Source organism: Oryzias latipes, chromosome 23, assembly GCF_002234675.1.
Source record: "Oryzias latipes chromosome 23, ASM223467v1".
NCBI classification, from domain to species: domain Eukaryota; kingdom Metazoa; phylum Chordata; class Actinopteri; order Beloniformes; family Adrianichthyidae; genus Oryzias; species Oryzias latipes.
In genome coordinates this window covers 6,549,161-6,561,434 of record NC_019881.2, presented here as the reverse complement: position 1 = coordinate 6,561,434, position 12,274 = coordinate 6,549,161, and the positions used below count along the sequence as shown (strand labels likewise).

Here is a 12,274-nt window from a genome sequence, read left to right as displayed (position 1 = left end):
GGAAATGAGTCCCTTGTATTTGCCCCTGCCTACTTCTGAGAGAGGCACTTGTTCTGGCCTGACTGAGGTGCGATTCAGAGGAGTTTTGAATTTAGCTTCAAGACAAAATCAAAAAGAAGTTCATAAACAGCTGCAGTGATAGTTGAAGTTTTTCAAAATAAAGCGTCTGTCACTTATTAGTCAGGAGGGGCTGTCTGCTTCTTCTCCATGCAGCTGAAGGTGAAGAGGTGACACAACCCAGCCAATGTGTTCCTGCCCTTATCTGCATCTGGGCAACATCTGGTTTCCATAAGCTCGTGTCCTCTTGAGCGTGAGCGTGACAATATGCCGGCCAGTGGAGGAGAGGGCGGGAAGAAAGTTCTGAACAACATTGCTGGTGGACAAATGCACAACGGTGGAGGTGGGCGTATTGTGCTGCTTTTGTGTATTTTGGGCGGCACGATTCCACGTAACACCTGTTGCTGTTTGATCGTGAATCTGCAAAGGAGTTAATCATTTAAAACTTTCACTATTATAAGCAGAATCGCTCAGAAGGATGTTGCTCAAGTATCTGAAGCCTTCAGGCTACCGCCAAACGTCAAAGAAAATGAAAGGAAATTTGAGTCTGATAAGGCACGGGAGAGTGGAAGAGGAAAAGAAGGCCTCTGACTCCGAGAGAGAGGAGTCTGGATTTGGACTTCACTTTTTGGGGCCACATGGTACTGATGGTAACGCGGCCAGCCGGCTCCATATTCCGCCTCATTGTGCTTTTACTGACAGCTAAGAGCCCATTTGAGGGACGGAGCGTGGAAGGACAAGAAACTGAAAGGAAACATCAGCGCAGAGAGAAAGTGGACGCAGAAAAAACAAATGTTGAGACGCTTTTTATTTTTTTATGTATTTAAGAAGGTTCCTATTAAAATAACAGTGTTTAAGCTTGAGGTTTTTTTTGAAATGACAGAAAATACCACCGGAGCTCCAACCTTATGTCTTAACAACAAAAACACAACAACTGCTTACTCATCTTAAGGGCTTGAATATATGTTTAATGCTTATATTGTACGACTTTCTTGATTAGATCTTCTGCTAAGTCAAATTGTTACAGTGAAAACTATACAGTCTGTGTTTCGTGTCCTAGGACTTAGTTTTTGCAGAGCGGCAGTATTTAATTAGAATTTCCCCTCTGAGTTGTGGGTGCTACCATTACTGAGAGCTCTCTGTTTACATGCTCTCCCACTACCGGTGCAACAAAAAAAGGCTAGCAATATTGGAGCTATCCAGCCGTACAGTTTTGAGCCGGATGCCAGCTCAGACGAGGAAAGACCTACATGGATCTAGGCATCTACAAGTGGTGCATCAGAATGGAGCGGATTAAATACAATCTTTTTCAAATGGCGTTTTTCCGTCTGCTCCTGATTCACAACAATTTAAAATACAGAAATGCACATTTAAACCTATATTTCTTTACACATGTCCTCTATCATCAGAAAAAGGCCACAAGTGTAAATCATCCATATATATATATATATATATATATATATATATATATATATATATATATATATATAATTTTAAAGTTTTAAATTGTAACAGCTTTTTTGAGTTTTGAGTTTGACCTCTGACCAGCAACCATTTCCAAATTAGGACTTGATAACTGACTTGGAGTTGTCACCACAAATTTTATCAAGACTTCTGACCAACAACTCGACACTAGATTGGATTTAGAAAATAGAATGCATCACATGCCATAGACTTGTGACAATGGACTTGACTTGAACAATAAATCTACAGTTTAAATTCGAGTAGGACTTTTGACTAGACAAAAAGATTTGATACAGATTCAGAAATTAGGAGTAAAAACTTGATTTGAACTTGTGACTATAAACTAAAGTTGGACTTGTGTGACAAACAGTGTGAAACCTCACTTAGATTTAAAAAAAGGTGACCAACTTAAACCTTTTAACCCAATTGAGGCTTAACTTGTATTTACAAATAAAGATTTGTAAATGTATTTATACTGATTGCACCCAATCAGGTGTGAATGCTAGGGTGTGTGGCCCTGCGGGAGACTGGTGACCTGTCCAGGGGGCACCCCGGCTTCGCCCAACAGTTACTTGGATAGGCTCCAGCAACCCTGTGACCCCAAAAGGGATAAAGCGTGTTTAAAAGATGGATAGATGAACCTAGACTGTGTCTAGAAAGTGTGAGCATCTTTGCTCTGTGGTAAATGGACATTTAGTGTGAGATTCTGAAAACAAGAAAGTGGAAACGGAGTAAAGGCTTGAAATCTATCCTCCAATTCTTGCAGAAGTATTATACAGCTTTGAAAACACTCAGAATTTGACACTTCTATCACAAAATTCTACAGGGTAACCCTTGTGCTATCTTAAGTGACCCCACCCTTGCATTGACGTGTTGTCCCTACCATGACAAAGGTGGATAAAGGTGGAAAGATTTCATGTAATCCATGGACACCAGTGAAGATCACAAATCATTAAAGAAAAAAGGTTCAGAGCACTGTCTAGTGGGTCTATGTGACCCAACGTAAAAGTGCAGAGGATAGCACAAGGGTTCAATTGATGACATTGCAACTATATATATATAACTCAAAATGTAAAACGAAATATGGGAATATACACTGACCAAAAATATAAACGCAACGCTTTTGTTATTGCTCCCATTTTCTATGATATGAACTCAAAGATGTGAAACATTTTCCACATACACAAAATAACCAGTTCTCTGAAATATTGTTCACAAATGTTTCACATCTTTGAGTTCATACCATAAAAAAATGGGAGCAATAACAAAAGTGTTGCGTTTATATTTTTGGTCAGTGTATATAGTAAATTGGCTTCTTCCCACTCCGTTTCGAACAATAAATTAAACTCTTATTGACTTTAGTTCATAATTAATATATCTGGTGAATCAAACAGGACCTAAGTGTGTACTGGATGCATTATTGCAGAAATCTGCATATATGATTAAGAGTAATAACACAGTTATTTTCTTTTCACATATTTACTAGTTTTTCTTTGTGTTTCAGTTACTTAAAATAAACTCATCACTATCTCTTTCAGGGTCACAGGGATGCCGGAACTTGTCCTGGGTACACAAATCAAATCAAATCAAAGCTAATCTAATCTAATCTAATCTAATCTAATCTCTAATTTTATTTAGCAAGACTGAATTATTTGGACATGTCTAAATACTTGGAGAAATAATTAGCTTTATCAGTATTGAAGTCCCATTTTAATAATCTTTGGAGTTATTTTAAAAGTGTTCCCAGGGGTCTTTTTACTATGAATATTATTAATATTCCGAGTTGTGGGTGGGACAGTTGGTGCAAAGCAAGCCCACCCCCACCCCCAGCAATATTAGAGCTATCCAGCCGTACAGGAAAACGAAGACATACATGGATCTGGTAGGCTACAAAAGGATGCAAGGGTGCAAGCTTGTGGCCCACCAACTGTAGCACCTACGTCACTGCTACAAGCTTTTCAAAAGGCGTGTTTTTGTTTACTCCTGATTCACAACAGTTTGAATGATGAAATACTTAGAAATGTACTTCTAAGCTTATTTTTCTTTACATACTGTATGTCCTTGGTCGTTAGAAAAAAATCTCACTAGAAAAGGTTAGAAGCACCAAAAAGGAGTGTTGTGTGTGTGTTTCAAACATGGTTCAGATTCCACATAGCTGTGATCTGATCTGGAACAGCGAGCCCAAAGGGGGCCCGTGCTGGCGGGGGGGTGTCCCCCCCCCCCAGCTCCTCCTCACCTACAATACAATATTACAAATGCTTGTTTCTGATGGTGTGTTGACGCTGTGTTGGTGTGCACACATGAAATATGGATCTTGTTGGTGTTGTTGGTGTGGCAGGGGGAGGGCCCCACAGTAGAAAATTATCGCGCAGGAAGCAACTGTGCAATCACAACAAAAGATCCATCTAAAGTGCACCTGAGAAAAAGCCATTTTTAACATAAAAGCTGGTTTGCCTGACATTTTAAACATGTCTGTTTTTGACTCTTTTGATGTAACTTGAAGAGACCCCCCCCCCCCCCCCATGCACACACATTTACACACCTTTTAAGTTTTGTCTCGGGGATGCTAAAACTTTATCTGAGTCCTTTCTTGACTTTTTTATTTATAATGTCTCCCATTTAACATAAATATTTAATTGATGCTTAATTTATTTATTTTTTAAACTTTCTTTTATTCAGGAAGAGAAATAATGTCTGAATTTGTGAAGAGAAAATGGCTTAAAAAGCTGCTCCAAATGAGCGAAATGTCAGCTTTGAAGACTCCAAAGAGAACCACAAGAGAAAATGTTGACTTTTGGCTCCTCCTGCTGGTGATCAAGACTTCTTTAAAAAGCTGGAATTCGGGGAGAATTTCATTTAATCGCACGTTGAGTTTGGTTGATTTGAAGTTTTTTTAGTTTAAGGATGTCATGATCGGTTGGTTTTTAGATCTACTGCAAGATTTCTTTTTATGAAATGTAGCTTTTAAATGTTTACAATAATTGTATTATGGCAGTGTTGTATTTTTTAAAATTTAACTATTTGCCTTTTACTTTTGAAAGTATTTTATTCAAGTTCCTTTCAAATGAAAATAAAGCAGACTTGAATTGAAAATACAAGAAAGTCAAGATAAACACAAAATGTTCTTTCATTTTGACATTTTCTATCATTTTGACTTCATATATATATATATATATATATATATATATATATATATATATATATATATATATATATATATATATATATATTTATTTATTTATTTATTTCAGACAAACAGAGGTTAAATGTTTTAGTTCCCTTTTTATCTAATTTGTTGTTCAAGATTACTTCTGTCTGGAGAAGTTGTTGTTTCCTGCCTGATCTTATAGAAAAATCCTCCCAGCAGTGTGAATCTTCATCCTCTGGCTTGACAACAGCTGTCAGTTTGCCCTGAGGCTGTACTGAAAAACACCAGCTGAATGCAGATGTTCATTGATTTTCTGTCCCTAGACCGAGGCTGAGAACTCTTTTGTCGAGTCAAGAGTTAAAATGTTAAAAAACTTTTTTTTTTTTTAATTAATGGAATTATTTCTTTACACTCTTTGAGGTTTTTTTTAAGGTTGTGTCACATTTCAAAAACATGTTGGGACACAGCTCTGTCTTGAGTGTAATAAAACACTCTCCTTTACTTCAACAGCTCCGGAATGTTGTTTCTCATCTTAAAGACAGTATGAGGATTAAAAAAATAAATATATATATAGATAGATATATATATATAGATAGATATTATAGATATTTGTTTTCTACATCTATTTGGACCAAAGCCTGCGTTTGCCCCATGGTCACCCTTGCTGGGTGGTGTGTGACCACACCTCCACATCTTCATGTGCAAATATCCTGCTTTGGTTTTTACAGTTGCTGTATCTGTATTTATTTTAGATTTACCAGGCCAGTTTGGCCATTCCTCCACCCCGCTGTCTGTTGATTTGTAAGGCATGGCAGTGACATGTGGAATGTTTCATTAGCTGGCCCCCGGGGGCATCATGCTGCCTGTGCCTGTGCATCGTTCTGCTCTTCTTTTTTTTCCCACTCCTGCCTTCCCTCTTTGGCACACTCATTCTCTCTGTGGTGTTATTTGTCTGTTTGCGGACAGACCGGCTGCATGGGTCAGGAGGTGGCTGCACGTTAGTCGTCTCCTCTCCATGGCCTGCCGTCCCTCCAGCTCTGCTTCCTACTCTGTAGTGATCATCCCACTCAAGACCAGCCTCCGCAGCCTGGACGCCCTCCGTTTCTACCTATGGGTTAGGTGATGTTTGTGCATTTTTTGCAAACGTTTGTTCTTCTGTGGATTTTGGGAGAAAGGTAACATCCATCCCATAATATAGAAAATTTCCAGTCTTTTGTTTTCTTCGTTTAAATGTATATTTTAGGCTATTATGTACAAACTAGTGAACTTTTTTACTGCTGGAAATAGTGGCTGTTTTAGTCAGAGCAGGCTTTAAAAGTAGCAGTATGTCAAAAATACTCTTTTTCATTTTGTGTTCAAAATTGAACCATTTTCAAGTGGTAAAACGAGTCAATTTTGACCCGAACACAATATGAGGGTTTAACCCTTTGAAAAAAATAAACACATAAAAAATTTCGAAGATGCTTTTGCTTTTTTATTTCAAATGAAATACAAACATTGATTGGAAAATAAACATTGAAATGAAACACCTATATTTGGTTTAAATTTTGTATTAAATACATTTATTTAAACTATAATGATACTTCAACTGTACAATTTCTGACATATTTTCTTCCTTTAAAAAATCAGTTTCATTGTCATAATAATGTGATCCCAATGTTATTTTTTATTGTTTTTCTTCCAACGTTGCTTATTTAAAATAGAATATTTTCAGATTACTGGGATAATCATGATTTGGTTCATGTGAAACACTGTCGATACAAGCTTGGATGAACAACAACATGTGACATATCACGCCATGTCATCACCTAATGAATCAGCCGCTCCTAAAACCACTTCAACAAGTTGAAGTAAAGTCATATGAAGGAATTTGTTCTTCCTCTTTCAGGTTTTTTGGCTTTAACTCGTTTCTTTATGTTTGGATTGACATAATAAAAACAATCTGATGGCAGTGGTTTTCCTATGGCTGTCACATTTGCGTTTGAGTCAGAACTCAGACTGTTTCCACAGCCAGGTGGGTGGGCCTGATAAGCTTTGCTGTGCCAACTGCATAACAGGTTTGCTATCTGACTTACAAGCAAATTGCGTGAAGACAAACTCTGCAAGTAAAGGGAAACACCAGAGGACATTCGGTCTTTTACATTCCTTTTATTTTGGATTTAGATTTGACATGTTTGCATGTTCTCCCAGTGCATGTGTGGGTTCTCTCCTGGCACTCCGGTTTCCTCCCACAATCCAAAAACAAGCTTTATAGGACTCTAAATTGTTTTTTAGGTGTGAATATGAGTTTGTGTGGTCTAGCAATGGACAACCAAACTGTCCGGGATGTGCCCTGCCTTTGGCCATAAGTAACTGGGATAGGCTCCAGCAACCCTGTGACCTTAAATGGGATTAAGTCGGTTTAGATAATGGATGGATGTATGTTTAAGTCAACAAAAAATCCCTCCTTTTCTAAACCAACCATTTGAGGCAATCCAACATTTGAAATTACAGGGTTGGCTTTAACTTTAGAATGAAATGTGTGGGCTTTGGTCTTACCAGTCCACTCTCTGCAGCAGTCGCTTCTCTTCTTTTTTTTACTTTTGGCTTTTCCCTTCAGGGGTGGCTACAGCAAATCATTGACCCTGAACGTGTCCTCTTTCTCTGCATCCATAGTACCGGTACTTATTTTTGTCCTCCTCTTGAACTCTTGGCTGGCAGGTCTAGACTCACTATCCTTCTACCCAATATCTTCACTGTCTCTCCTCTGGACATGTCCAAACCATTTCAGTCTGCCCTCTCTGACTTTATATCCACACCCTCTAACATGTTCTGGGCCTCTGATGTCCTCATTCCTGATCCTATCCATCCTGGTTACTCCCACAGAGAACCTCAGCATCTTCATCTCTGCTACCTTCAGCGCTGCTTCCTGTATTTTCCTCAGTGCTACTGACTAAACTGAACAACGTGACCTACAGCTATTCAGTAACAGGTGCTGAGACAAAAAAGGGGAACACTTATACCTTATTAAAGACGGTATTTACAGTCATTAGGAATTAAGAATTGAATTTAGTTTCTCATCAAAACCACAATTTGAACTTTAATTAACTTTAAATTAAGACAATGAAAATACTTCTGGAACGCAGAGTTACCTTTACAGCTCATCCATCCTCCTGAAACCTCTGAATTCCTTTCAAATACTCAGGGTTGCTGGGGCCTATCCCAGCTACTGTACGTTGAAGGCAGGATTACACCCTGGACAGGCCGTCAGGGCATCGCAGACCCATTACAGCTCACGATCTGCCTTATTCATTGAAATACAACTAAAGTGTATCTGGGCTCTTGCCATTATCAAGAAGATTTTCCACTTGGAAGTTTAATTGTAGAGATGACTCATCCAAAATCATCCCTCTGACACATCCTCACAGCTGTGAGGTACAGATGTTTTGCTGTCATACTGTGGGTTAGTGTGTGTGATTCTTCAAAATTCAAGGATACGCTAAAATCACTTTGATCTTGGGAAAAATTGACAAATAAAAATTTGCTTGCATTCTTTGTTATTGAATCTTGTTCTGTCTCCAAGAGTAACAACATGTTCAATGTAGAAAAACCACATCTCTTTGGCATTTGAGACGCCTATTAGTGTTGAGTAGGATGAATCCACTGTAAAAAAAAAATCTATTGGACCTCCTTTAAAAATCACTGTCACAATTACATTCAGTTTGACTTACATATCTGAATTTGTTGTTTCAGATTAAAAGGTTAAAGGATCTCGAAAAGGAGAAGGACGCTCTCTGGTCTGGTCTGGAGATTTTGGAGAAGGCGCGGCTCTGGTACCTTGACCAGCTCAAACAGAACAGGGCCCGGCAGAATTTGGAGTGCTGGAATGGGTCTGGCATGTCTCAAAGAGGTGAAGATGAGGTATAGTTGCCAGCTGGAATTAAAGCCTCACAGGTTTACAAGTTCAAGAATGTCGTTTTCCTGAAGCAAAAAGTAGTTCACTTGATGTTTATTTTATTAAAAATACTATAGGTATGGCAAATATGCTAAAGACCATGTATGTGTAGTGTAGGAAGTACACCAACCGAATACTTCTTTAGACCAAACTGGAACATTTTAAGTGTACAATATATAGATGGTATATATAGTAAACTTCAAGTACACTGCCTCACTTTTAGTTTAGACTAAGTATACTTGTAATAAATACTTTTTGCTAAAAGTAAGTTTGCTGTTTTGGCATTTTGGACAGACTAAAAGTAAATGTTAATAGATTGTCAATCGCTTTGTATTACTTTTACATAAATTTTAAAAAGTTTCAGTTTTTTTTAAAACTAGGCATAGAAATAAAGTTATACATATATTTAGACTGGGTGTGTTTTGTGTGTTTGTTTTAACTAAAGCATGTAAGCTACAGCCTTGGCTCCTTTTATTGTAATTATTAGTTCATAAAAATTCAGGGACAGGATATGAATGTTAGCCTTTAAAAATAACTTTATTGTTAACGTTAGATTCAGTACAAAAATTTCAAAATACATTGTACATTACTACAAACATATAAGAAATAAAATTTTAAAAAGTGGCAGGGGTTGGAATGAATGAAGAGAAGCATATAATGCATATGAAAAAGACTTTTGATTAAACATTACAGGTTTAACATTTAAAACAATTTTATGTTGGGAACACATTTCGAGATATTTTAGAGCTTGGTTTTCTTAAAAAAATTAATTGATTTTGCTTATAGAATGGCAGCATACCTTTAGGTCCACTTATTGCAACTGTGAAAACTAAACAACTACACAATCATAAGCATTAAACATACTATTTTAGTATTTTCAAAAGTGTATTTATTTGTGTATACATAAAGCGGAAGGTTATCATGGTTGGACATAATGAGTTTCTCGTCGGATACTTTATGAGGGAACACATCTGCTTGTGGAGATTCGGCGGTACAAATGGGATTGAGTTGAAGCTGAAAGTAGAAATATCTATGACATTTGAGTTTCTCCAGGCTCGCTCCTGCCTCCTTCGGTGCCGCATCCAGCGGGCGAACGGACGTCTCGGCTCCGTCATGACTGAACCCAACGCCATGAGCAACAGCAACCCCTCCATACCAGAGGCAGTAGCGGACAGCGACCTCCGGTGGCGGAACACAGTATTGACCCAGGTTGAAAAATAAAGCTACATGTTTTAAGACTTTTATTTTACCCAAACATTTAGAAAAAATCTCGATTTTGTTTGATTTGCCACATTTTGTAAAGTATCAGACAATACTGTTTTATTGTCCTGAATTTTCTCTGACAGGAAGTGACGGATAAGAATCGACAGATCTCCTTATCGGAGTTGGAAAAAGATTCTCTCCTGGAGAAGCTGCAGACCTGCTGATTGTCCACGCTCACCCGTATGCGCTGCACTATATTTAGTAGTTTGTAAATATCTATTTATATCAACTCAGTAAAAGGTGCATCATTAATTTCCTATAAATTTTGGGGATCATGGAAACCCCCCTCCCCCTCCCCCCAAAAAACACGTATTAGAGGTATCCAAAGGGAGGTTTTAAAATTATTATGGGATGGCCACAGGACCTAAGGCTTCAGAGGCATTTGAGATTGTGTAAAATTTGGCAATTTTCACCATTTTTGCGCAATATGGGAAAATAAACTTTTGTTCGAGTGATCTCTTTTTAAACTTTCACGCACATGCCGCTAGCTTAAGTCTACAACCACATCTGAAGTTTTGCTGACCTTTGACCTTGGGAGGAAGCTGTCATCTTCAGGACTTTCTACAAATGTAGGCTATGTCCGAATTCCCAACCTAACCCCTATATAGTGCACTATATTGTGCACTATATATTGTGCCTTAGAAAGTGCACTAGATCTACAATTTGTCGCCAAATTGTAGATTTGGGAATCTACAATTCCTTGGAAATTTCCCAGCACTATCTGCGAAAAACCAGTGTGCATCAATACTCACTAGATCGGCGAATATAGACCAAAATGCATTACGTCTGAACAATTTTTGCCAAAAGAATGTATTTAAATGTATTTTTTAAATAAATCATCAATGTTTTTATCTTCAGAAAGAACATAACACACGATATTGGGAATGTGGGCGTGGTTAACAAAAAACCTCTGTTGCAGAACACATCTAGAACTTTACTTTTGCCAATTCTAATTAAAAAAATATATAGATGTAGATGACCAAATAATAAACTGGTTGCTATGGAGATAAAACTAACAAGAAAGCCGATGGGCCATACAATGCTGCTTCAATTTTCTTCTTATTTTTCCTTCTTTGACTTATTTTGCTGCACTTTTTCAGTCCAGATGTTTTCTGAAGTTATTTTTGCAGGATTTTTCCAATGTTGGTTTGAGTTTTAACAAGCAATTACTAAAAGAAGAAGTGAAGACGTCTGTTTTTGCACAAGTGAGATGCTGCTGCTACTAGTAAACAATTCCCAGTTGTGTTGCGCGAAACACCAGTTTTATTTCTGCCAAGATCACAGTGTTTTGATGTCGACCTGCATCAGTGTTTGTCTGCAGGGGAGAAGAGAACCACAGGGTTCTTCCCTTTCCGCCTGCATGAGGGCTTTTTGTCCAGACAAGCCGCTGCAGCCTCTCCCGGTGGTCCCTCGCTGATCTTACAGCGACTGATAAACGTTATCTCAGGCAGTCATTGTGCGTGTTTGCAGGAATTTTCTCTCCTGCGCCCCATAAATGTGCTCACAGAAGAAAGGGCGCTTGAATAGTTACACATAGAAAGCGTGTCTTATTTAGTTGCACAGGGTGTTGTCTGATCTGATTGACGTTCTCTCTTCCCCTATTTGACCAAAGTTTGTAAATGCAGTAGCTTAATAAAGTTTTAAAATGTATATCTTTTCTCATCTGTCAAGGGAATTCCCTAAATTCATGTTTTTTTGCAACAAAAATCCTTCAAGAATATTAATTTAATGAAGCAGACTTAGTGTTCGTGAGTGTTTAGATTTAGTTCAATGCAATTTAAACTTATAATTTAAAAAACTCTTTTGATAAACTTTAACGGAAACTGGAAAACTAATTGAAACTTTGCTTTAAACCCCATATGCAGAAGCCACAAATATTTTTAGCCCTATAAAACCATTTGTATCATATTCGACACGCACATTTCTGAGACCCCTGCCTCATTAACATGATCCAAACTTTCCTTAAAAACCCATCCATTGAAAATATCATATCTTTTTTGCATTATATGCTGTTCCATTGGTCTATTTTTGAACTTAAATATGTAAGGCGCACCAAACTATATAATAAAAATATATTAATTAAGATGAAAGAGTCAGAGATAAGTCTGTCAGCCACTTGTTTGTAACACGCTACACGTTAGCCATGTTAGGAACGTTAGCCACATTAGCACATTCAAAATATCTGTAACTCGCAACCTTGTTTGCAACACTTAAAAAAACAGACTGATGCCGCTAAAAAAATGTTACTGGCTATGTACGAATTCCTTCACTACTCTCTATATAGTGCGTTTGCCATTTTCTAGTGCTGTTTGAATCGACAATTCCAAAATCGAGTGCCCTAGATATTTCCCAGAAGTCTCTGCAAAAAACAAGTGTGCATTGATGCTCACTAGATCGGCGAATATAGA

The 12,274-nt window shown here is 37.7% G+C and overlaps 1 protein-coding gene across 4 annotated transcripts; it reads left to right on the top strand.

The window, feature by feature from the left end:
* Positions 1-5,555: 5,555 nt before the first annotated feature.
* Positions 5,556-11,949, top strand: sapcd1 (suppressor APC domain containing 1). Of its 4 annotated transcripts, none has more exons than XM_011490935.3 (4): positions 5,556-5,783; positions 8,402-8,569; positions 9,648-9,812; positions 9,950-11,949. In XM_011490935.3, the coding sequence occupies exons 1-4, from the start codon at positions 5,685-5,687 to the stop codon at positions 10,028-10,030; spliced, it is 513 nt and encodes a 170-aa protein (XP_011489237.1). In that variant the 5' UTR covers positions 5,556-5,684; the 3' UTR covers positions 10,031-11,949. The 4 variants fall into 4 exon arrangements, 2 of the variants coding, with proteins under 2 accessions (XP_011489237.1, XP_004082949.1); XR_911064.3 differs by having other exon boundaries at positions 5,560-5,788; positions 9,657-9,812; XR_911063.3 differs by having other exon boundaries at positions 5,560-5,844; positions 9,657-9,812.
* The last annotated feature ends 325 nt before the right edge of the window (positions 11,950-12,274 follow it).